General features: G+C 41.7%; 1 protein-coding gene across 1 annotated transcript in view; it reads left to right on the top strand.

Moving 5' to 3' along the window:
• EVA1A (eva-1 homolog A, regulator of programmed cell death) overlaps nt 1-22,978 on the top strand; it is a 55,012-nt gene extending 32,034 nt beyond the window's left edge. The window contains exons 3-4 of the mRNA XM_036263213.1: nt 5,077-5,244; nt 21,902-22,978. Of these exons, the coding sequence (XP_036119106.1) occupies nt 5,077-5,244; nt 21,902-22,275 (542 nt within the window). The 3' untranslated portion in view covers nt 22,276-22,978. The remainder of the gene's footprint in view (nt 1-5,076; nt 5,245-21,901) is intronic.
• Nucleotides 22,979-26,269: the final 3,291 nt, after the last annotated feature.

Below are 26,269 nucleotides of genomic sequence, written 5' to 3'. Positions count from 1 at the left end.
TAAGGGGTCCCATATCTGCACACCCTCTCCAACACTTACTGTTTTCTGTTTGTTTGTTTGTTTGTTTGTTTGTTTGATGGCAGCCATCCTGATGGGTGTGAGGTGGTATCTCATTGTCATTTTGATTTTGATTTCCATAGTGACTAGTGATGTTCAGCATCTTTTTATGTGCTTATTGATCATGTACATATCTCCTTTGGAGAAATTGTCTGTTCCAGTTCTTTGCCCATGTTTTGATCAGGTTGTGTTTTTGTTTTTGTTGTTGTTGAGTTGTAGGAGCTCTTTACATAATCTGGATATTAATCCCTTATCAGATATATGATTTGTAAATATTTTCTGTCATTCCATGGGCTATTTTTTTACTCTGTTGATTGGCAGGTCTGTTGATTGTGTCCTTTGATGTACAGAAATGTTACGTTTCGATGCAGTTCAACTTACGTAATTTTACTTTTGTTGCCTTACATATCTAAGAAATGTTTGCCAAATCCAGTCTCATAAGCTTTTCCCTATGTTTTCTTTTAAGAGTTTAATAGTATTAGCTCTTACATTTAGGTCCTTGATATATTTTTAGTTAATTTTAAAAATATGGTATAAGGCAAGGGTTCAGCTTCATTCTTTTGCATGTGGATATTCAGTTTTTCAACACCATTTGCTGAAAAGACTGCTTTTTTCCTTATTGAATGGTTTTGGCACATTGTTGAAAATCACTTGACCACATATGTGAGGGTTTATTTCTGGGCTCTTTATTCTATTCCATCAGGCCATATGTCTGTCTATACCGGCACTACACTGTTCGGATTACTGTAGCTTTGAAATAAGTTTTGAAATCAGGAAGTGTGAGACTTTTTTTTTTTTAATTAATTAATTTATTTTTGTTACAGATGTTTCTCCTTTTCGCCCCACTGATTCCCCCTACCCCTCCCTCCTGGCCCTGTCCCCAGCTTTGTTGTCCATGTCTATTGTTCATGCACACATGCATATAAGTTCTGTGGTTTATCTCTCCTCCACCACCCCTTCTTCTGGGGATTGTCAGTCTGTACCCCACTTCCACGTCTCTGGGACTATCCCATTCCTCAGACTGTTATGTTCATTATATTCCACAAATAAGTGAGATTATATGATACTTGTCTTTCTCTGTTTGGCTTGTTTCACTTAGGATAATACTTTCCAGGTCCCTCCATGTCGTCTCAAAGGACAAGAGGTCTTTCTTTTTTACAGCTGCATAGTACTCCATTGTGTATATGTACCATGGCTTTTTTATCCATTTGTCTACTGATGGACACTTGGGCTATTTCCAGATCTTAGCTATTGTAAATAGTGCTGCTATGAACATGGGGGTACATATATTTTTTTCTGATTGGTGTTTCAGGCTTCTTAGGGTATATTCCTAGAAGTGGGATCACTGGGTCAAATGGAAGTTCAATTTTTAATTTTTTGAGGTAACACCATATTTTCCATAGTGGCTGCACCAGTTTTCCATAGTGGCTGCACCAGTCTGCATTCCCTCCAGCAGTGTACTAGAGTCCCCTTTTCTCCAGACCCTTGCCAACACTTGTTGTTTGATGATTTGTTGATGATGGACATTCTGGCAGGTGTGAGGTGATACCTCATTGTTGTTTTAATTTGCATCTCTCTGATGATTAGTGATGTTGAGCATTTCTTCATATTCTCTTAGCCATTTGTATGTCCTGTTTGGAGAGGTGTTTATTTAGTTCCTCTGCCCATGTTTTAATTGGGTTCCTTGTCTTCCTTTTGTTGAGTTGTATGAGCACTCTATATATATTGGAAATTAACCTCTTATCTGATATATCATTGGCATTTATGCTCTTCCATACAGTGGGTTGCCTTTCCATTTTGATGATTGTATCTTTTGCTGTGCAGAAGCTTTTTAGTTTGATGTAGTCCCATGTGTTCATTTTCTCCTTTATTTCTGTTGCCTTAGGTGATGTATCAGTGAAAATTCTGCTGTGTATGATGTCTGAAATTTTGTTGCCTACATTTTCTTGTAGGATTTTTATGGATTCATGAGTCACATTTAAGTCTTTTATCTATTTTGAGTTTATTCTTGTGTATGGTGTAAGTTGATGGTCTAGTTTCATTTTTTTGAATGTGGCTGTCCAATTTTCCCAACACCATTTATTAAAGAGGCTGTCTTTACTCCACTGTATGCTCTTGCCCCCTTTGTCAAATATTAATTAAGCATATTGTCTTGGGTCCATTTCTGGGTTCTCTATTCTGTTCCATTGATCTATCTGCCTGTTCTTGTGCCTTTACCAGGCTGTTTTGATTACTGTGGCTTTGTAGTATAACCTGAAATCTGGTAATGTGATCCTTCCAACTTCGTTCTTCTTTTTCAAGATTGCTGTGGCTATTCGGGGTCTTTTTTGGTTCCATATGAACTTTTGAAGTATTTGTTCTAGTTCTGTGAAATATGTCACTGGCATTTTGATGGGGGTTGCATTGAATCCATAGATTGCTTTGGGTAGTATGGACATTTTAATGATGCTAATTCTTCCAATTTATGAACAGGACATGTGCTTCCACTTTTTTATATCTTCCTCTATTTCTTTTTTCAATGTCCTGTAGTTTTCTGTGAATAGGTTCTTTATTTCTTTGGTTAAGTTTATTCCTAGGTATCTTAATATTTTTGCCACAATGGTAAATGGGATTGTATTTTTAGTTTCTCTTTCTGTGAGTTGATCATTGGTGTATAAGAATGTCATTGATTTCTTGATATTAATTTTGTATCCTGCTACTTTGCCAAATTTATTTATTAAGTCTAGTAAAGTTTTGATGGGGAAGTGTGAGACTTTTAACTTAGCTCTTTTACAATATTTTTTGGCTATTAGAGATTTCTTGAGATTCCATATGAATTTTAGTGTGGACTTTTCTATTTATGCAAAATAAGTCATTGTAGCCCTGGCTGGTTTAGCTCAGCAGTTAGAGCATCAGCCTGCGGTCCAGAGGGACCTGGGTTCAGTTCCTGCTAAGGGCATGTACCTTGGTTGCAGTTTGTTCCCGGCCCTGGTTGGATCATGTGGGTGGCAACCACTCGATGTGTCCCTTTCATGTCGATATTTCTCTCTCTCTCTCTCTCCCTCCCACTCTATCTGAACAAAAAATGGAAAAAAATGTTTTTGGGTGAGGATAAAATAATTAATTAATTAATTAATTAAATAAAAATAAAATGCTAAAAAAAAAAGTCATTGTAATTTGGGGAGTGCAGCAGGACTTTTGAATTCTCTCTTAAAGGAAACATTTACCAGACAGGTAAAGGGAGCTGGGCATTTTAGGCAAAAGGAAGAACACAATCAAATGCATGAAAAGATAAAAGAGTTTGTTGTATTTGGGGAACTAACAAATCTGACACTGTTGGAGCATTAGGCATGTTTGTATCTCTTTGTATATGTGTATGGGTGTAGACTCGGGTAGGAGATGAATGAGGAGCTGAGGGAAGGGTCGGATATTGTGGAAATGGATGTGTGTTGTATGAAGAAGTTTAATGGGGATTAGTTGAAGGGTTGGGCTGTGGAATGAAGTGATCAGATTTGTACTTTATGAAGATGTCCCTGTTGGTGAAAGTGGATACTAGATTGATCAGAAAGTAGGTGTGGCAGAAGGGCTAGGGAGCAGACTGGTGCAGAACTCTCAGAAATAAAATGATGACATTTGCTCTATGGTAAAATTACTGGGGACAGATAAGAGGGAAATAGATCTGAAATAGCCTTGTCCCACTACATACTCAGACATTTTCCAGTGGCTTCACTCTGTTCTTGGGTCCTACAGTCCTGAGACCTGCAGAAAAGTCTCTGAACTCAGAGTGGTGGTTCCAACTATTCACCTCTATAATCTGATTGTTACCTTTTAGGAGCTCACATGGCTGTTGAAGGAGACCCTGTGTTTTGCACAGAGTAGTCAGGTGTGGAAGCAGCCCCTCCTACGCTCCCACGCTCCCACTCCTTATGCGGCCACTCTCAGGGCCTCTGGCTGCTCTAAGGACCTTGTGGTCATTTCTCCGTTACCTGCATGTTGGTCTGTCTGTCCTAGTCTTGTTCCCCCCTGGGCACATTGGAATCTGCCAGAGGGCGAGTTGTCTTTTCTGTTGTGAGCCATTCCATCTACCCGTGGAATTGCAGCTCTCAGGCCCAAGTGTGGGTGATCCACCTGAGAACCGGTTTCTTCTACAAGGACTGGAGTCTTCTGCTTGTCTAGCTTTTCTTATTCTGACATCTTTTCACACCCCGTGACTCAGTTTCCCGCCCTCAGCTCAAACCAGCACTGAATAGGTCAAGAATTTCCCCCCTTCCACCCTTGGAGCTCTCTGCGGGGGCTTCTCTAGTGAACCAAATAGTGATCATGCTGCAGCTGGGAAATCACGTGCTCCCCCAGCCAGAGGCCGAGCCTCTGAATGCTGAGATCCCAGGTCCTTGCTCTGAGCCCTGGTGGGAAGGTTCTGCCGGCGGGCAGTCTGGCAGAGCGTGTGTATTTGTTTGGCCCATCCCAGTCACAGGTGGAATCATGAACATGTGGGCAGGGAGCAGGCTCGAGCTCCCAAGTTCTTGGGGGCATTTTAGAACAGGAACAACTTTGCAGGTCTGGAGCAGTCAGCCCAGACCCATTGCCAAGGACACACATTTGGCGACCTGTGGGATGAGGCAAGCTGATCAAAGTGCAAGGTGCCGTCAGCGTAGGGGCAGCAGAGCCAGGCGGAGAACGTGCTGGGCTTGGGGTAGCAGTGCAGTGGTTCAGGTGACACTGGGCTGTGCCTCAAAGGCAAACAGGGAGAACACAGTAAAAAAATACAAGAAGAGGTGAGGGAGGAGTGCTCAAATGGGGAGTTAGGAGGCTATGGGAAGAGAAAGGAGAAAGGCCAGGAAAAGCAGAGATGTGAGGAGGTTCTCCTTCCTTGAAAGCCAAGAAGCTCGCCGGAGCAAAGAGCACAGGATGCCAGGTCCCTGTTGGGGAGGCTGCCTGGCATTTAGGGGACTGGCCCTTTGTTCTGAGCCCAGGCTACCTGGAACACAGCCTCAGGAAAGCGGGATGTGTTCTCATCACTCACTTTGTGTTCCCAAACAGAAGAGAAGAGAGGGAGGAGCCACACTGATCAGCTGAAGCATCTCCAGGAGGCGCCTCTGGATGCCACGTGGAGGCTGCCCTTCCGCTGCTGCACGGAGCCTCTGACTGCCCAGTGCATGGACATGGCTTTGCTCAGCAACATCCTAGCGGCCTATTCCTTTGTCTCAGGTAGTTGTTCCGTCTCCACTGGGCCAGGGCTGAGCCTGGGGCTGGGGCCAGGGTGCATTCAGGAGAGAAATGCTGTGCAGTTAGAGCAGAGGCTCTGCTGTGCTGAGTTTTGACAAGAAAGGTCCTCTGGTTCGAGAGTTAATCATGGCTTTTTCTAATTTTCCAGAGAGTGGGGGTGATAAGAGCTTATCTTGCTGAAAATATTTGGTTTCCTTTTGGGCTTAAAAGAGTGAATGAGGTAGCCTGGGGCTATTGTCTGCTTCTGTCATTATGCATTTAACTCTGATGTGAAGGACCTGGATGGAGTGTCCTCAGCCTGGCTGTTTCTGTGCAGTAGTTCTCAACCCCACCCATTGTGTGTGTGCATGTGGGAGTACGCGTGTGTGTGTGTGTGTGAGAGTGTGTGTCCTGCGTTTGGGGGACTGTGCGAGGTGTTTGATAACCTCCTGGGAGACACGGGACAGAAGGTATATGGGTCTGGGAGAGTCTACTATTTGCCCCATCTTTGGGTCAAAGTTGTTCTCTTTTAGGAAAATGGCTGACTTTCTCCTCAAGATAATTTCTTGAGAACAGATGCTCTTCATGTAACAGAAGCCACTTAAACATACATGAAAATATACACGATTCAAGCGGAAATTAATATATGAAAATGCTTACTGGTTTGAATGACCAAACTGATTTTCTATGCTAGCCTGAGTTTTTCATTGTTTGATGGTTTGTTTTCACTTCATTTTGTTTCACCCGATGTCACTGGATGTTGTATAAAAAGAAGGGACGGAAGTTGTGGTTAGATATCCTCTGGGCAAGGACTGGTTTTGCTTTCTAGTTCTCTAGCCAGGGTTGCTGTGGGGCGACTTAAGAGTTCAGACACAAAACTTGACGTTTCTATTTGCAACGGAAAATATGAGCCAGGGTTGAGCATCAAGGAAGCTCATGGCTTATCTTTGTGAGAGGATCTTGGATGACGTGCAACCCCATTCTAGAAAGGAAGACTTCTCCGGGCATACCGGGCTGGCTCCTCTGTATTTGCTAGATGCAATATGTAGTTTGCACATGCCTCGAGTATAGGTTTGTCCCTTCTCAGATCAGCAAAGGCCTTCAGTCAGCACCTCCCCTCCCTGAGGAAGTCCAGTGCCTGGGGCCTCCTTCCCCCTGAGCCATTGTCAGAGACTCTCAGCCTCACTCTTTCTTTGAGGCTATTCTTGAAAAGGACACTTTGGCTAGAAAAGAGATTTTTGAAACTCTGTCATGTTTTCACAAGCAGTTGAATATGGTCCCTTAACTCGATAGTGAAGACAAGACATCCCTGAAATAAAGTAGGTGCCAGAGGGTCTGGAGTTTTCAAGGCCTCAAAGGGCACTTGCAAATCAGCTGTTGCAAGAAAATGCCTCTGGTGAGAGCAAACAGGGTACTGGACTTTGGAACTCCTCTCTGCACAGGAGGTACTGGCAGCTCTCCATTTTGGCAAGAGTGACCCTGAGTTGTGACCACTGAGCTGGTAACTCATTGAATGGCCTGGTGTTTACTGGGTGTCTTGTGATCTTGTTAAGGCTGAAAGGGTGCATTGCCCTGTTTTCCTCTCTCTCCAGCTTTTCTCCTTCCCACCCTATAATCTGGAATTAAATATTGCTTGGGATGCAGAAAGACAATGCTTCTTTTAAGTAAGTATGGGCTAAGAGGAAAAGAGAATGCAAGGAAATGGAAAGTAGGGTGGCTAAAATAAAATGTGTTCAGTCCAATCAATAGACTTGACAGGCGGAAATTGATCCTGATTGTGATGGGGAACACTGCCTGACTGTAAAGGAAATCAATAAAGAAATTGAAAAATATTAAGGTAAATATACCAGATACAAATAATTGTTTTAAAAGAAGAAAATAGAATAAATGGGTCAGGAGCAATATAAAAAGTTTCACAGAAGGTAATTGTAGAGAATTTCCTAATCTTGTAGCTCTCTCATGTTCTCATTCTGCTGTGTCTGGTTTTTAACTACAGGGTACCCCCGACCCTTCCCAGCACATAAGTTGCCTCTTATCTTGTCCCATGTGACCCATCATTTTAGCAACAAACTTGCTAATATTTATAACTCTATTATTCCTTGGTCCAGCATATGATTAAATCAAGCAAAATACAAACTCTAAGTGAATCTTACTTTCTCTTCTTCCTCCCTCTGCACTCAACCAAATGCTGTTACAACTTTGCAGATTGACCTCATTAGAAATTCATGGTATCCAACCTCAGCTGAGCCTTTCAAACTGGGCTTCAGTCCCTCTATTTGCTTTTGGATACATCCTGTTCCCATTTTTCACAATAGCCAATTCAAACCATGAGCATTCCAATAGTTTTAAATATCTGTTGAACAAAACATACCCTAAAATTAAATGGCAAATGCAAACTAAGAAAAAAAAAAGTAGCATTAATGAAGGGTTAACATCTATAACATATAAAGAGCTCTTACAAATCAATAAAATGTAAGTATACCAAAAGAAAAGTGGACAAAGGACAAGAATCAGCAGTGTGCCAAAGAAAAAATACAACTTACTGATAAAACACAAACAGCTCAAATTCTAGCAATTAAACAAACACAAAATGGAAACATAGGTGAGGATAACATTTTGTTTTACAAAATTCTCAAAGATTAGAGTGATGAAGTATAGCCCTTCAGTTTTGGAGACAGTATGGGGAGTTGAGGACTCACGCATAGTGCTGATGTCATTGCAAACTGCTACAACCTCTCTAGAGAATGATTCAGGAGCATCTGTCAAAAACCTTAAAAACACATATACCATATAGAGAGCAATTCCACATCTCAGAATTTATCTTGAGGGAATCGTTAGGGATGGGGCAAAACTTCTACTATGAGGACAGTTGATCTCAGAACTGTTTATAATAGTAAAAGAAAAAAACCAGAAAAATGGGTAAATGTTAATTGCAGTAGAAAGATGTTTATGATATGCTGTTAACTGAATAAGGCCTGTTATCATTCAGCATTTGCAGTATAATACCTTTTATGTGGGTGTATTTCCATATATATGACCACATTTTACTATAAATTATACCTGGATGCTGGGGTTGTATAGTGTCTGTGTACAATTTTTAATTTTCTTTTGCATATATAAAGTTGTTGTTGTTAATTCTCACCCAAGGACATTTTTCCACTTATTTCTAGACAGAGTGGAAATAAGAGAGGGAGGAAAACAGAAAGAGAGGGAGGGAGGGAGGGAGGGAGAGAGAGAGAGAAACATCAACGTGAGAGAGACACATCGATTGGTTGCCTCCCGCATGACCAAGGCCGGGTATCAAAGCTCTAACCCTTTAGTCCGCTGACCAACACGCTAACCACTAAGCCAAACCAGCCAGGGCTGCTTAGCTATATTTTAAGTATTCTATACTTCATTGATATTACTTTTGTATAAGCACTATTATTTTATTGGCATTTAAAATTTTGAATTCTATCATATATATTTTTTAAAAATTACCACTACCTTACTTCTGACTTTCAAGCTATGTATCCAAATGCCTGTAACATTATCACTCGGAAGTGCCATAAGCATTTCAAATTTAACCTAGCCTAGAATGGGATAATGCTCTTCTGTTTAAACAGGCTCCTTTCTTTTTGTACCATCTAGGGTATTACCTACACCAGAAATATAATTTTTAGCCTTTCATACATCTTCTTCACTGCCCATATCCAATTGCTTAAGGTTGGTCCATTGTCCCTCAAATGTGCCACCTCCATATTATTCCCACCACCACTGAGATGGTTCAAGCCCCATCATGGTTTTGTCTGCTTTGCCATAAAGGCATTTTCCATGGTACCTGCCTCCAGTCTTGCTTCATAGACTGCATTTCATAGCAAAATGATCTTCCTAAAATATAGATGTGATGATCCAATTATTTTTTATTTTTTAGAATCCTTTAGTGGATCCTCACTATCTCTGGGATAACATCCAAAAGCTTTTTGTATGATTTCACAGTTAGAGTTGTTTTCAGCTGCAAATAATAGAAATCCTCAACTTGGTGGCCTAAATACACAGGAGTTATCTTACCCACAAAACAAGAAGTCGGGAGGTAGGTGCTTGCTAGCATTAGTCCACAGGCTTAAAAATCTAGGGGCCATTGTCTATATGATTCTCATGGTCTTTCTTTTATGCTTATCATCTCTTGGCTACAAGGTAGCTGCTGCTGTTGTTGCCTTCGTTCAAGATCAAAAGAAGGCAGTAAAAGGAAGGATTTTTCAGTCTACTCTCATATCTCATTGGCCAGCACTGTGCTACATGGCCATCTCTAGCTGCAAGGGAGGCTGGACAAATTAGAATTTTTAGCTTTTTTAACCTCCAAACCAGTGGTTCATAACCAGGGATGATTTTGCCCTACAGGGGGTATTTTAGGCAATGTCTGGAGACATTGTTGGTTGTCACAGCTAGGGCAGGGAAGGGTGGCTGCCACTGATATGATATCTATCAGGTGGAGAAACACTCTACAGTGCACAAGACAGCCCTCACACACCCCCGCAACAAAGAATTAACTGGTTCAAGATATCAGTAGTGCTGAAGTTGAATAAACATGCTCTTGGATAGAGGCAGGCAAGGGAAAGGGACTTAGGGATGGTTTGAGGTGATCCAATCTACAGCTTGTTATGTGCCTTCCCAGAATGTTTAGTGTCTGACCTTGACATCTCCATGACTTTATGTAGTTATAGCCCTCCCTGACCAAGGCCTCACTCTAGCCTCTTCAAATCACTTGCCAGACCTTTCCTAACCTCTTTGCTTTTGCATAGTCATTTTCTTTTCCAAGAATTCTTCCCTCTGGGCCTGGACTGGCTAACTCCCTCCCAGTCTTTAGAACTCTGTGTCATCTCCTCCCTCCACTCCCCCATTTTGGCTTAGGTGTTCATCTATGTTCCCCATGCACTGTGTTTTTGTTTCCCTCTATCTTAGCACTTGGATTGGAGGAGTTAGCACTTCTTGTTTCAACTGTTTGCAAGCAACCCCTTGGTATCGTAATATGATAATGATAATCTTGTTAATAATAATAACCCCAATAACTTCTAATAGGGTTGTTAGAAAGTTTAAATGGAATGATTGCTCTTTTTAATTTAATGTTTTGAATTGATAATACATTCTCCAGGCTCACTCTTCCATGTCCTTTAGACTTTTCCTTAAAAGTCACCTTCTCAGCAAGGTTAGCCCTTATCCCTCTGCATACCTCCTCCCCTCCAGCATGCATTCAGCGCTTCATATCCTCCTACTCATTTTTCCTGTTATCTCCTCATCATACTACTCATTTTGTTTATTTATCTTGTTTATTATCTATTTCCTCTACTGGAGTATAAGCTCCCAAGAGCACAGAGATTTTTCTTTCTTTTGTTGACTGCTTTATCCTCAGCATCTAGAAAAGTGCCTGGAACCTATTAGATGCTCAACACATCTGTTTGTGAACATGGCTTGATGATCAAACAGTGTAAAAAGACAGAGTGAGAAGTCTTATGCCAGAGCTGCCCCCTCCATCCAGTCCCCAGGTGTGACCCATCACTAGGTTTCTCTGAATCTTTCCAGAAAATAGGAACGGCCTGGCTGGTGTGGCTCAGTGGTTGAGTGTTGACCCATGTACCAAGAGGTTGGTTTGATTCCTGGTTAGGGCCCAAGCCTGGGTTGCAGGCTCAATCCCCAGTGGGTATGTGTGTGTGCAGGAGGCAGCTGATTGAAGTTTCTCTCTCATTGATGTTTCTTTCTCTCTTTCCCCTCCTTTCTCTTTAAAAATCAATTAAAAATATATTTTTTTAAATAATTTTTTTTCTTTATTGATTTTAGAGAGAGAGGAAGGTAGAAGGAGAGAGATAGAAACATCAATGAGAGAGAACATCGATTGGCTGCCTCCTGCATGTCCCCCACCGGGGGGGATTGGGCCCACAACCTGGGCATGTGCCCTGACTGGGAATGAAACCGACAACCTCTTGATCCATGGGTTGACACTCAACCCCTGAGCCACACCGGCCGGACAATAAAAACATATTTAAAAAAAGAAGAAAATAGGGACATATACTCTCAGCCTCCTCCTTTTTATGCATAGGTAGCAAAGCATACATACTGTCTTATATTTTGCTTTTTTCACTGAACAGTATATTATGAAGATATGTCATGTCAGTGTACAAAGAGCTTCCACATTCTTTTAGACAACTACATACTGTTCCATCGTATATGTGGACCATAGTTTTAACCAGTCTGTTATTGATAGCCAGAGGGAGTAGTTCAGATCTTTTCAAATAGGGCAATAGAGTTGTTGCAATAAATAACAGTTGCATGCACCCATGTTCAAGTGCTTTTGAAGAATAAATTCCCAAAACTGGAATCTCTGGATCAAAGTGTATATACATTATAAATTAAGATAAATATTACCAAACTGCCATTTAAAGAATGTTATCAGCTTATTCTTTATAAGAAGCACGAGATGGTGCTGCAATAGTATTTCGAACCATTGGATTTTTGACGGTCTGACGGATGAAAAATAACACCCAAATGTCACTTAATTTCTGTTTTTCTAGGTCATGGGTCAGCAAACTTTTTCTGTCAAGGGTCAAAGAGTAAATATTTCCAGCTTCGCAGGCTGTGGCGTCTCTGTTCTGCAGTGTAGCTTGAGGCAGGCATGGAGAAAACAAGTCAATGTGCCTGGCTCTGGAGAGGGCTTGGAGAAAGGGGTACTTTCATACACAACTGATGGTAAGATTAATGGACCACTTTCAAAAAATCACTTGGTAATATGTATCAAGAAGTATAAAAATATGTATCCCGTTTGACACAGAGATTCCTTTTCGGAGAATCCATTATAAGGCAGTAAATTAAAAAAATAAAAAATAAAAACAAGCAAAATTAGAAGTAGTGTTAAGCACAAAAATATTTCTTTCATCATTCTTTTAAATTAAAAAAAAAATGCAGCAACCTAAATATTCAAAGGTAGAAAATGCTTTTTGTAACTTGTGGTGCACTCTCTGGATAGAATACTATGTAGCCATTGTTAGGCCTGATTGAGGGGAAGGCAGTGAACTAATACAGGAAGATGCTAGACACTATATGAAATGTGTATCCTTGAGGGGAGGGATGGCTAGGTGGAGCACAGGAGATTCTGAGGGCAGTGAAAACACTCTATGTGACATGAAAACATGTCACTATACATTTGTCCAAACCCATAGACTGTCCAACACCAAGAATGACCCTGAGTGTTAACTGTGGACTTTGGGTGATAATGATGTGTCAGTGTGGGTTCCTCAGCTGCAACAACTGTGCCACTCTGGTGGGGATGTTGATAATGGCAGAAGCTTTGCATGGGAGGCTGGGAATACAGTCATACCTCGGTTCTCGAACATAATTCGTTCCAGGAGGATGGTCGAGAACCGAATTGTTCGAGAACCGAAGCAATGAAACCCAATAGGAAAGCGTGACTCCACAAAGCGTGACTCTCTCTCTGCACTCACACTGATGACGCAAGCAAGGCGCGCTGGGCCGAATGAACGCCATTCGGCTCAACTCGGCTCATCTCGGAAGTTCGAGTTCCAAATATTTGTTCCGATTCCGAGACAAAAGTTTCTCGAATCTCCTGGTCGAATACCGATTTGGTCGAAAACCGAGGCGTTCGAGAACCGAGGTATCACTGTATATGGGAAATCTCTGTACCTTCTTAATTTTTCTGTGAATGTAAAATTGCTCTAGAAATAGTCTTAAAAATAGACAAAAGCATATATCCAGATAAAAATATATAAATTGTGTGTGTGTGTATGTATACTCTACAAGTAAATATAAATAAATATATACATATTTATATGACAGAAAATAGAAGAGAAGAAAATTCACTTCACTACATATTCAGTTTGTGAGATTATGGTGATTTTATAAATGTTTTCCATCCTCTACTCTTTTAATGTTGTACTATTATGTATAATGTATATTTACGTACACACACATATACACATAAATACACCTATATCCACATATAATACATTTATTAACTGGATTTTTGGATATTGTGCATTATTCATGATTGAATTCAATAATTAAAAAGATATGCACATAAGCAAGGCAGATACTCTGGAAATCCAAAATGACTCATGAGTTTTTGCCTTCAGATTTCTCACTGTCTCTGTGGAAAAAATAATGGTTGCATAACTAATCATAATACAACTACATAAAGTGCCGCCTAGTTTGGAGGAGCCAATTAATCATGCTCTTCCTCCCTTTCAGACTCAAAGGAGCCAGAAAAGCATCAGAATACAGCCTCAGCTTCTGCAGAGGTTAAGCCAGATCAGAGAACGGGCCAGGGCTTCTGTCTAGATCCCCTGAGTCCTAGGGCTGTAGAATTGCAGGTCTGTACCACTATAGGTGAAGAAAAGGGAGTGGATGGAGCAGAATGATGGTAGGGTAATGGACAGCCTCTTCTGGGGTGCTTATAGCTGGGAACGAGGGGTGGGGGATAAGGGAAGAGAGGGGACAATGAAAGAGGTGAAAACAAAGGAACATATGCTACAACCTGCTTAGTGGGGACAGTTTCTCCAATGCTCCTTCTTCCTGAGAGGGAGCAAGTCAGGGAGTCAGGGATAGAAGGAGCAGGAAGCATTTCAGGGAGAGCAGGAGAATTACTGGGAGTCTTCACTTTTCATGGGGAAGGGCAGAACCCCAGAAAGAAACATCCCACAGTGCCTTAAAAATTCAGAGAAGGGATTATGCTGAATGCTCCCTGATTCCACACAAACACCAGTGATTATTTTTAAAACTTTTTTCTTTCTACTGAAGGGATCTCGAGCTTTGGGGCCAATAAGAAAGTTCAGGCAGGGAAAAGGTTCCACTTGCAGAGTGACCAGCGGACCTGGCCCGGACTGGTGTTGCTCTCTGTCCTGTAGAGTCTGCAGGGCATGATCTGACCTCCAAGAGTGCAAATGATATTAGCCCCAGGACCTCTACATAGAGCCTCTTCCTGCTCAGGAAAACAATGATCCTGCAGGAAGCAAGATACAGCAATACATTTATTTTTATTTATTGAGGGAAAACAATGACAATAGCCCTCCCCACTCTGCTTCCTGGGCAATTAACAGCTGTCTGAATCTCAAGACCAGGGTAGATCACTGGCCAAGAGGAAGTGACCTGGAGCAGAGAAGAGAAAAAATAACCACGATAGAACTACAGTTTTGATGTTTGCAGAAGAATGATGAAGAAAAACAACACAATTTATATCAGCTCTGAAAATCAGCCCTGAGTCACCTGCTCAGGACCCGGTGAAGCCCAATAAATTGCCTTGTACTCTGTGGTTGCCTTTCCTGGACTTCTCTGGGAATCCATGTCTGAGATTGCTATAGGCAGAAGAGGATGTTTTCTGATCGGGTAGCAGGACAGGATGGACTAGTTAAGCTAGAGGGAGGACAGCGTTTTCCAAGGCTCAGTTCAGTAACCATTTTTAAAATTAACCTTTTTAATAAGTGGGGTAAGGACAGGTTATGAAAGAAGACAGAGACAGACACTCAGAGGGACGAGAGGGTGGGATGAGAAGAGGAAGGAAAGAAAGTAGAGCAGGAGCCTGGCTGGTGTGGCTTAATGGTTGAGCATCAACCCATGCACCAAGAGGTCTCTGGTTCAATTCCCAGTCAGGGCACATGCCCAGGTTGTGGGCCAAATTCCCAGTGTGGGGCATGCAGGAGGCAGCCAGTCAATGTTCTCTCTCAGCGGTTTCTATCTCTCTCTCCTTCTCCTTTTACCTCTCTCTAAAATCTCTAAAATATTGAAAACAAAAGAAAGTACAGCAGGAAAGAGGGAGGAAAACAGGTAGACTAGATGGATGGATGGGAAGGAGGGAGATAGAGGTAGAGATAGATAGATAGATAGATAGATAGATAGATAGATAGATAGATAGATGATAGGTGGATGAAGGAAGAAAGAAAAAGAAAGAAGAAAAGAAGGAAGGAAAGAAAGAAAACAGTGAACTATCATTTATTTAATGCCTCTTTGTTCCAGGATCTGGCATAATTCCTTTATGCTGGTCATTTGTAATACCTTTAACCTTTACTATAATCCAGCAGGGTAGGTAGGTAGTGTTATCTTTGAAAGTTGAGGCTTCGATGAGGCTTTAAATGCAGGTCTGCCTGATGGCTTTCCACTCTGTCTGGTAAAAGCATTGGTTTGCAAATCTTTTCTAGAAAGCTCTCTCAGATCTCCATATCTCAACTTCACCTTTGTGTTTCCAGAGATCCCTCTTCAAACTTCTATTGTAGTACTTCCTTTGGTACTGGAACTGATGGGCAGCTTCCCTTCTGGAATGTTAAGCTTCTCAAGACAGGAGCTCTCTCAATTCTCTCAGTGTTTCTTGACTATCAACTGGACAGAGTCAGTTTCAGCCTCCTTCACTGCATTCATTCATTCATTTATTTTTATTGACATAATTGATATATAATATGTAGATCTACGGTGACTATGTGTTGATTTGCTACATCTCTATATTGCAATGTGAGTACCATTATCACATTAACTAACACCTCTATCAAATCACATAATTATTATCACTGTTTTGCACTGAGAACAATTAAGATCTACTCTGTTAGCAACTTGGAAGTCTATAATACAATCTATAATCACTGTGCTTTACATTAGATCTCCGGGACTTATCTACTAGTTGAAAATGTGTTTCTCTTAAACAATATCTCCCTGATTTCCCTGTCCCTCCAGCCCCTGGTAATCATCATTCTACTCTGTTTTAATGAGTTCAATGTTTTTAGGTTCCACATATTAATGATATGATATAGTACTTATATTTGCTAATGTATCCCAGTTTTAGCATAATGCTCCCAAAATCTATTAATGTTGTCACAAATGGCAGTATTTTCTCTCTCTCTTTTATGGCTAAATTATATATAAATGTCATATATATATAACATTTTCTTTATTCATGCATCTGCTGATGGACACACTTAGGTTGTTTCCAGGTATTGGTTTTTGTGAATAATGCTGCCATGAATATAAGATTGCAGGTGTCTCTTTGAGATAGTGATTTATCCTTCTTCCTTCTTTGTCCTTGATCATCTCAATATACACAGAAAAAGCATTAGACAAACTGCAACTTCCTATGATGATAAAACCCTCAACAAATTGGATATAAAAGGAACATACCACAATATAATGAAATCAGAAATGACAAACCCGCAGCTAACATCTTACACATTAGTGAAAGATTGAAGGCTTTCAGTTGCATACAAAAGCTCTACCCTTTGACTTCCCTCTTTATATTGTTGCTGTTACAATTTACCTCTTTTTATATTGTATCTATTAACAGATTATAGTAGTTAAAGTTTACTTTTTAATATGTTTTCATTCATTTTTAGAGAGAGAGGAAGGGAGAGAGAGAAACATTGATGTGAGAGAGAAACATCATCAATTGGCTGCCTCCTGCATGCCCTCCACTGGGGATCAAGCCCACAACCCCGCCATGTGCCCTGACTGGGAATTGAATCGGGATCTCTCAGTCCATGGGATGATGCTCAATCCACTCAGCCACACTGGCTGGGCATTAAAGTTATTTTTAATAATCTTTTCCCTTAGGTTAACACACTATCCTATTACAGAACTAGAGTTTTCTAAGTCTGACAGTATTTGCCTGTTCCAGTGTGTTGTATACTTTCATATGTTTTTATGTCACTGATTAGCATATTTTAATTTCAGCTTGAACTCCTTTCAGCATTTCTTGCAAGGCAGGTCTAATCATGATGAACTCCCTCAGCTTTTGTTTCTCTGGAAAAAGTATTTCTCCTTCATATCCAGACAACTTTCCCAGATAGACTATTCTTGGCTGACAATTTTTTTTTCTTTCAACACTTTGAATATGTCATTCTACTTTCCTGGCTTGTAGGGTTTCTGTTGAAAAGTCTGCTGATAGCCTAATGGGGATTCCTTTGGAGGTTACAATATTTTCTCAGCTGCTTTTAGGATTCTTTCATTTTCTTTGATTTTTGACAGTTTCATTATAATGTGTCTTGGAGAAAGTCTTTTTGCATTGAGATAAAAGGATGAGCTATTAGCTCTGTGAACTTGGATGTCTAAATCTCTCTCCTCAGGTTTGGGAAGTTCTCAGCTATTACTTCTTTAAATACACTTTCTCACCCTTTCCTCTTCTGTTCTTCTGGAACACTGATTTTGCTCATATTTGTATGTTTCAATGAATTCTATAGATCATGTAAGCTTTCATCATTTATTATTATTTTATTTTTTCTGTTTGCCTCTGAGTTATTTCAAGATTTCTGTCATCTAGGTTGTTTATTCTGTCTTCCATTTGATCTACCGAGCTGCAGAGGCCCTTATTGATTTTTTTCATTCATTAAATTTTTCAGCTCCAGAATTTGTTTGGTTGTTTTTCATTGTTTCTATCACTTTGATACACTTCTTGTTTTGGTCATGTAGGGGTTTTTTTGAAAAATTTTGTTGAATTGCCTGATTTTGCTGAATTGTCTTTTATATTTGTCTTTCATTGTTTCCTCAAAAACAGCTATTTTAAATTTTTATACACTAGATTGCAAAATTCTGTGCCTTTGAGTTCAGTTACTTGAAGGATTGTTATCTTTTGGTGATAAAATTTTTTTCCATGTTTTTTAGTTTTGCATTACCGATTTTACCTTTGATGTAGTGGACAGCTCTTCAAATCTTTACTAGTTGTCTTCACTTGAAGTAAACTGTTGAGCCTGTTATATCTGGGGTACTCTCTGACCTTGTATTATATACATGCTCCGTACTTCTCGCTTCTTTTATAGCAGAATTTTTAAGCTTTTATGTCTTTTTTGGTTTTTACAACTCACCTGGCTGGTTGCTGGAAACCTCTGTTTTGTTTTCCAGAAGGTGGTACTATAGGTCAAGTTTTTGGTTTCTTTCTTGCCCACAGATCCTGTTCTATTTTTCTGATAGCACTCTATTTACCAAACTTACTTGCTGCCAATCTTGGAGAATGTGCAAGGAGCCACCACAGAGTGGGGGCAGATATGGGTTTAGCATTTGGGGTGTTGGGGTGCCTTGCCAGCAGGTAGAGATGCTCCTGGGTGGACTTCCTGCTGAACTCCTGAGTGCAATCAGCAGTAACCCTGTCATTGTAATGCCCTTTGATATTTTTACCTGCCTCTTCAGATCTCCTCCCTACCTCCAGTCATGGTGTTCCTGCTTCAATACTCCAGGTGTTGCTGGAGAGGAATGTGTTTGTCCTGCAGCATCCAGCATAGTTGGGGTAACTGGGCACTTACACACTGCTCTCTTCTTCCCCCTATGGAGAGGTCTCCACAGGACAGTCAAGCCTATGCTTTGTCACATAAAGGGAGGCACAGTGCTAGAAGTTTCTCTTCCCCTTTCTCAGTCCATGGAACGACACTCAATCCACTGAGCCACACCAGCTTCTCTTCCCCTTTCTGCTGAATCCCAATTAATTTTCTTTGTTTGCTTGCCCCAGTGGTGTGCTAGAATCTCCCCTCTAGAGGGATGGATTCACAAATTTTCTCTGTCTGCCAGTATTTTCTCAAGTCAGCACTCTCCAGGTTTCCCCCAAACTGCTCTGGGAGGGGTTGGGGCAGGTTTGCTGGCTCTGCTACTACTGTAGCCCAAGCCAAGGTCTTTTTGCCTATGACCAGATGAACAGGGGGCCTGGGTCCCTGGGCACATGTCGGAACACAAAACTCCCACAGAGGAACTTTTGTTTGTGGATGTGTGCCTAATTAGTTGTTAACAAGGTGGGGGACAAAGAGTAGAGGTGGCTTGCATGCCCCAATGCTGATGTCACTGCCCTTTCCTGCATTGACATTGCTTGTTGATTACCCTTGTATTCACTGTTGGTGTTTTCTGTTTTCTTCTCTACTCTTCTCTTTGTACCTATAATTTTTATTTGTTTTATTTACTTTCCTGTCATTTTGGTGGGGGTTTCAGAGAAAAGGAAGGGTTATAAACACGTATGTTCAATAAGCTGTGTATAGACTGATAGAGCCTTTTGGGGTACAGTTTAGAATGCATAAAATTTCAAAATGCCTTTGCCCTTTGATGCAACTATTTCTAGATAATTGTAGAAATAATTCTGCTTGTGTATAAAGAGATGTATACAAATACACTGATTCTTGCATTGATCATAATAGTGAAAATTTGGAAACAATTTATATGTTATCAATAAGGAAATGGTTAAATAAACTTTGATAGGTCTATACTACAGAACACTATGCAGCAGACAAAAATAATGCTTCCCTGGCCAGGTGGCTAAGTTGGTTGGAGCATTGACCTGTGCACCAAAAGTTTGTGGGTTTGATTCCTGATCAGGGCACATGCCTAGGTTGAGGGTTCTATCCTGGTTGGGGCATATATGGGACACAACCAATCGATGTTTCTCTGTCATATCGATGTTTCTCTTTCTCTCTCTCTTTTTCTCAAATCAATAAACATATCCTCGGGAAAAGATGAAAAAAGGAGTTTAAAAAAAGAATACTGTTGAGATGTATGAAAATCTCTCTAAGAAGTATTCTTAAATTTAGAAAGAAATGTTTATCATTTATGATCCCATTTATAGTCTTAAAAGAAACCCCACAAAACAATATATATTTACACTCATACTTACCAGTGTATATGGGTTATGGAAAACTAAATTGCTGGTGTCAATTGTAGGTCCTGTTAGATTGACCATGCCCTGTGACTCAAAGCCAGGCATGCCCCATGTTCTCACACTTACCTAGAAAGGGAAGCTGTTCACCCAAAGGCTCTTACTCCGTTGAGCACATAATATAGAAATCATCACTGGTACACTAAGCATATTGCTTAGCTATAGAATGATTATTTTCTTCTCCCACCAAGGAAGAGCTCAAATTCCTCTTCTGAAAATTAACCTGACAAGGTCATCCAAAATGCTTACACTAGCTTTCAATATGTGATTGTATAAATTATCTATTATTCCATAGCAAGTGACCTCAAAACTTAGTGACTAAAGCAACATACATTCATTATGACTCAGTATCTGTGAGTCAGGGGTCTGGGATTGGCTTGGCTGGGTTCTCTGGTTCAGCATCTCCCACAAGGTTGCTGCAAGGCCAGGGCTGTGGTCACCTCAAGGCTCCACCAGGGGATTCACTTCCAAGCTCACTGACATGGCCGGTGACATCACTCAGTTCTTTGCAGGCTGTTAACCAGAGGCCATGCTTAGTTCCTTGCTATGTGGGCCTCTCTGTAAGGTGGCTTGCAACATGGCAGGTGTCTTCAACAGAGTGAGCAACTGAGAGAAGCCAGAGAAAGAGCATGAGTAAGTTGGAAGTTAGTCTTATGTCAGCTAATCTTGGACTCATCCATTACGTTTGCCATATTCTATTAGTTGGAAGTAAGTCACTGGGTCTAGCCCACTAGGTGCAGCCCTCAAAAGGAAAGTCTTGCCTAACAGTGTGAATACCAAGAGGTGGGGGGCATCTTAGAAGCTGCCTACCTTTGTTGATAAGGCCTGCAATGGTATATTTAGCATAAAGGAGACCATCTGACTTTGGCTTTATTTATAAATTTGTCATCAAAAAAGAAGAAGTAAGCCCTGGCCGGTTTGGCTCAGCGGTTAGAGCATCGGCCTGCGGTCCTGAGAGAACCGGGTTCGGTTCCCGCTAAGGGCATGTACCTCGGTTGCAGTTTGTCCCCGGCCCTGGTTGGGTTGTGTGGGTGGCAACCACTCGATGTGTCCCTTCCGTTTTCTCTCTCTCTCCCCCTCGCATGAGCTGCCTACAAATGTGATTAACTGGTTTGTTCAAGGATTTGCAGGAGTAAATTCAGAAGCAACAATTTTTCTCATATAGGCTACAATAAGCTTTAGACAGATATATCTCTTAATCAAATGACATCTAAGCACAGTTGCTTGCTTATAGTAGGTGCTAAATAGTTTTAACTTTTCATTTTGAAATAATTTCGAAGTTAAATTTGCAAGAATAGTAAAAGAATCTCATATAGTCTTTACCCAGATTCACCATTGGTGGGTAATTATATTTTGAATAGTATGTATTTGTCACACAGAATGGTAATACGTATTTGTAACAATAAAAGTTTAGGGTCTGGCCCTGGCCAGTTTGGCTTAGCGGTAGAGCGTTGGCCAGGGCAACCAGTGGGTCGTGGATTCAATTCTGGCCAAGCGCAGGTGCCTTGGTTGTGGTTTGTCCCTGGCCCTGGGGCCCTGGGTGGGGTCCTGCGGGAGGTGACCAGTCCATGTGAGGTGACCAGTCGATGTGTCCCTCTCATGTTGATGTTTCTCTTTCTCTCTTTCCCTTTCTCTCCCTCTCTCTCCCTCCCACTCTGTCTGAAGATAAATAGAAAAATATCCTTGGGTGAGGATTAAAAAAAACAAAACAAAATAAAAACCCCCACAAAAGTTTGAGATCTGGCCCTGGTAGTGTGCTCAGTAGACTGAGCTTCTCCCATGGACCGAGAGGTCCTGGTTTGATTCCTAATGAGGGCACATGCCCAGGTTGTGAACTGACCCCCAGTAGGGGTGGTGCAGGAGGCCGCCAATCCATGTATCTCTCTCCCTTCCTCTCTCTCTAAAAAATTAATAAAAGCATATTTTTAAAAAAGCTTTGGGGCCTGCTGAGAGGTGTGCAAGGTGGGCTGGAGTGGTCATCTCTCAAACGCTCTCTTCTGTGTCCTCCCCCAGAAAACCCAGAGCGAGCAGCCCTGTACTTCGTCTCCGGCGTGTGCATCGGGCTGGTCCTCACCCTGGCTGCCCTGGTGATGAGGATCTCTTGCCACACGGACTGCGGGCGGCGGCGCTCCCGGAGGTTCCTGCAGGACCAGGAGAGCAGCAGCGACAGCAGCGACAGCGAGGATGGCAGCTCGGACTCGGCGTCTGACATCTCGGCCAGGAGACACCGCCGCTTTGAGAGGACTTTGAACAAGAACGTCTTCGCGTCGGCGGAGGAGCTGGAGCGCGCGCAGCGGCTGGAGGAGCGGGAGCGCATCATCAGGGAGATCTGGATGAACGGCCAGCCCGAGGTGCCCGGGACCAGGAGCCTGAACCGCTACTACTAGGCGCAGGGCAGGACCCGGCACCGCCGACAGCTGCCCGCCGGCAGGGAGAAGGGCTGCAGGGAGGGTGGGCACCGAGAGCCGGGCGCAGTTCTGCTAAGGTTGCTGCGGACTCCAGAGACTAGCAGGACACCCCTGTTTTCTAGTCAGGAGGACTGATTCCTCCTTTTGACTAAATTTATGGAGAAGTAGAAAAACCAAGTCGGTTCATCAACCTTTCCAGGTCTTGGAATGGTGCTGAAGTCCCTCTCCAACAATGTGGATGGGGATTGGAGAAACAGGACTGTGGTTTCTCGTGATTTCTGAGGATCTCAGAAGTTTCTGCAGACTGCACTACGTGTTACTCCTTTGCAAAAGGAAAGATGATCATAGCATGAGGGCTAGAACAGCAGAGTGAACTTCACCCAGTCAACACCATTTTCTACATGACCCCATGCTGTGGAGGGGATTCTGATCCAGAGAACATGATCCATGCTCATTATTTAAGGCTGATTTTTTAAATCGTGTGTTGCAATGGCAACGTCATCCATTTTTAACTGGCACCTCAGGGATTAAAATCCTATTTTTTAGTATAGTTTCCACTTCACTCATGAAAATGAATAGAATTATGTATTATGGGAGATGTGTCAGTAAACTAGACAATGTCAGTAACCTCAGAGGATGAAGGGTTTTATTTTAAATAGTTTATTAAAATATATATATTAACATGGATATTTGAAAATGCTGCATAAGAATAAAAGCTGTGCCCCCCCCCCTACTTTGGAGAGAAGAACACTTTGTTATGATTCTAGATAATCATGATTTTAAACATTTTGTTAAAAAAAAACAAGTTTGTATTTCCAAGAAAAGAATTGGAATTTTGGAAGGGAGGAAACAATAAATGTTACATAAAATCTTTTTCAATTTCAGTTCTTTCTCTGTGGTTATTTTAATGGCAGCCCTGTTATATAGGTGGATTTGGTCTTTTGCCAGGCCTTTCAAATAACTGGGGAATTGGTAGAAATGGAGAAACTGGAAAATGGAAAAATGGCCCCTGTGTGACTAGGGGCTTTCCATTTTCTGTATGTTATGATTGCTGTAAAGTTGAGTAATTGTTAAGCAGATAGAGAACTGGAAGGCTTACCTAAGGCTAGAAATAAGACAGTGGCCCTAATATGGAGAGAAGTTGGTAGGGAAGGAAGAGAGAGAGAGCTGTGCACATTAGAAATAGATTACAGAGGAGGAAGCAGCCTCCTGATAGAAATAGTGAATTCTGTCTGTCTGTCCGCTCCCTTCTCTTGACACTCAGTGGGTTCCATAACCTGTGTGGATGCTTCCAAGCCTTCCTACTGGGAGGATCTCTCCTGTCCTTTGGCTTCATCACCTTGCCTGGGAGGATGGTCTGGAGACTTCCTCTGCTGGGGTCTCTACTGCTTTAGCAACCTACTCTCTGAGATAGGTGCTTGGAGGGCTGTCTTAAGAAGTGAACAATCACAAATCTCTATTTGCCAAGGGGGCAGTACAGTGTACTTGAAACCCTCAATAGCTGGCCTGATTATATCATGTTGGGTGGCCTCCTTGACTAGTAACAATTGCCAAAATTACCATCTCTGAATCTGTGTTCCCACCCTTGTGGTTTCAGTCCCTTGACAGCAACGCAAGGAACCGTCCTGTTTCCCTGGGCTTTATTTTTACTTTATTTTATTTTTTCCGTAACCATTTATTTCTCTATGCCCTCTTCCACTCCCCCTAATCCCTCTCCACCCCCACCCTGTTTCCCTGGGCTTTAGATGGACAGATCTATCTTAGTCTCTGTCTCATAGACAAATGAAACGATGGGGCGCTGCTTCCATCCCCTGAATGCACCCAAAGCTGGCAATGGGGAGGGGTACGACCCTTGTGAGGCAGGGGCTACTGGGACTGCAGTGGTGGAGGTGTGCTCTAGGGCTCCTGGCTTTCCCAGTTCTCCAATATCCTGATGTCTTTCTATCAAGTTCATAAAGTTTCCATGTTTAGGGTGGTGGGGCTTTGCCTGAGGGAAAATGCACTAGGTAGCAGTTCAACTCACGGCTTTACTTCTATATACCAGGGATTCCAGCTTTTCAGCCAAAGATAGGGAGGCCACTGCTATGTTACCTACCTTGACTCAAGCAGTTTCACAGATTACGTCTGTCACTCACTCCTGGTTCCAGTTTCTGTGAGGACACTTTAATTTGCAGCCGAAAGATACTCAACGTAAGAGCATTTATTGATTTATATAACTGGGAAGGGCAGCATTAACTCCAGCTTCAGGGATGACTGGGTCCTAAGGCTCACATGCTGTCAGTCTCTCAGCTCTCAGATCTCTGCTTCTCTCTGTTGCTGATCTCATGTTCTTCCACTTTAGATGAAACTAACACACATGTACCAGTGTACTGTGTTAGACTGCTTGCTACAGATCAAGCTCCCACACAGGGTGTGTGTGTGAGTGTGTGTGGCACAGACTCACAGCTTGCCTACCTCAGAAGACAGCATGAAAGGGATGCTTTTGGTACAGCTTCCCTGGTCATCTTCTGTGGTTCCACAGAAACGCACTAGCTGACAGTTGAACATCTGAGAAGACGTTAGGCAGTGTAGGTGCCTTAGAGAGCTACAACCAACTTGCCTTAAGAGCCTCTTTCTGTGCTGCAAGACACAGGTGGTGATTATTACCTCGTGGCACATGTAAACCCACTCAGCTAAACCTTCGCCATTGGCAGAGAGTGCGCCATAGGCACTTCTGGGTTTACATCATTCCAATATAAAGGCACAAAAGGAAACATGTTACTTCATGGTTCAAAATTAAAATCACAGGGAAGGAATTCTTGGCCTATCTTGTGTAGTGTGGCCATCCATGGACCAGCCCTTGTGGCCCAGAAGATAGGTCTGTCTAAGAAGAGAGTAGAGATAGTGTTGAACAGACACTAGCAATAGCCACTCTACCACCCTTTTCATTCTTGGTTTTCCTACTCTCTCTCTTGATTTTTCTTGTTTAGTTTTCTTAATGTTCTCTTTTTTCCTTACTTCCTTCAATATGGGTCTGTGCTTCTAACCTAGACCTTCTAGTCTTCTCATTCCAAATAGCCCAAGACATCTCGTACATTGCAATGTCTCTTCATGATCTCCTACATGCTGATGATCTGCAATGTTGTTCTCCAGTCCTGGCTAAATTTCAGACTCATATAGCCTACTGTTCTTCAACCATTTCCAACAGGACTTAGTTGTCCTTCAGGCCATATTGGCAATGTCAGACATTCTGGTTTTCCCAATGAATGGGTGGGATGCATTTGTTATCTTGTAGGTAGGGGGCAGGGATGCTGCTAAACATTCTACTATGCTAACCTCAACCTTCCAATCATTCCCATCAAAGACCCAGAATGTTAGTGAAGAAATCTCATGATTTCAGCCATAGGATTCTTTCAAATCAAAGCCTCAGGTGTGATAGAATAGACAAATGTTTCTGCTGAGCCCTTTCCAACATTTTGACCTGTGGAATCCATGAGCATAATAAATTGGGGGTTGTTTGATGTCACTAAGTTTTGAGGTGGTTTGTTACACAATATATGACTGGACAATTTTCCAAACTGCACTCATCTCCTCCCAGACTACTGTTCTATCTATATTTTTTTTTATAGGTATATGTTTCTATTTCAGTCTATGACAAAACAAGTTACAGGGTTACTTAATTTAGAAGCTTGGGACTGATTCCAGTCTCTTCTTTTAACCCTTACATAAAACCAACGAGCAAATCTTTCCAATTTTAAGTTATTTATATTTCTTGCATCAATCATTCATTTACAATATAGTTCAAGCCCTTATAATTTCTTCCTGGACAACTTTAAAAATCTCCAAACTCTTCTCTGAGTCTTGCCTCCCTCAAAGTCATCCTGAATATTGATACCAAATTGATCTCTATTAAATGTGTTGCTGCCCATGTGTTCATCCCTCCCACACCCCAGTTTCTTCTTGTTGCTTATTGAAAATGTTCAAATGCCTCTAG

Source organism: Molossus molossus, unplaced genomic scaffold (assembly GCF_014108415.1).
Source record: "Molossus molossus isolate mMolMol1 unplaced genomic scaffold, mMolMol1.p scaffold_m16_p_15, whole genome shotgun sequence".
Lineage (NCBI taxonomy): Eukaryota > Metazoa > Chordata > Mammalia > Chiroptera > Molossidae > Molossus > Molossus molossus.
Note: the sequence above shows the minus strand (reverse complement) of the source record. Positions and strands in the feature narration are given on the sequence as shown.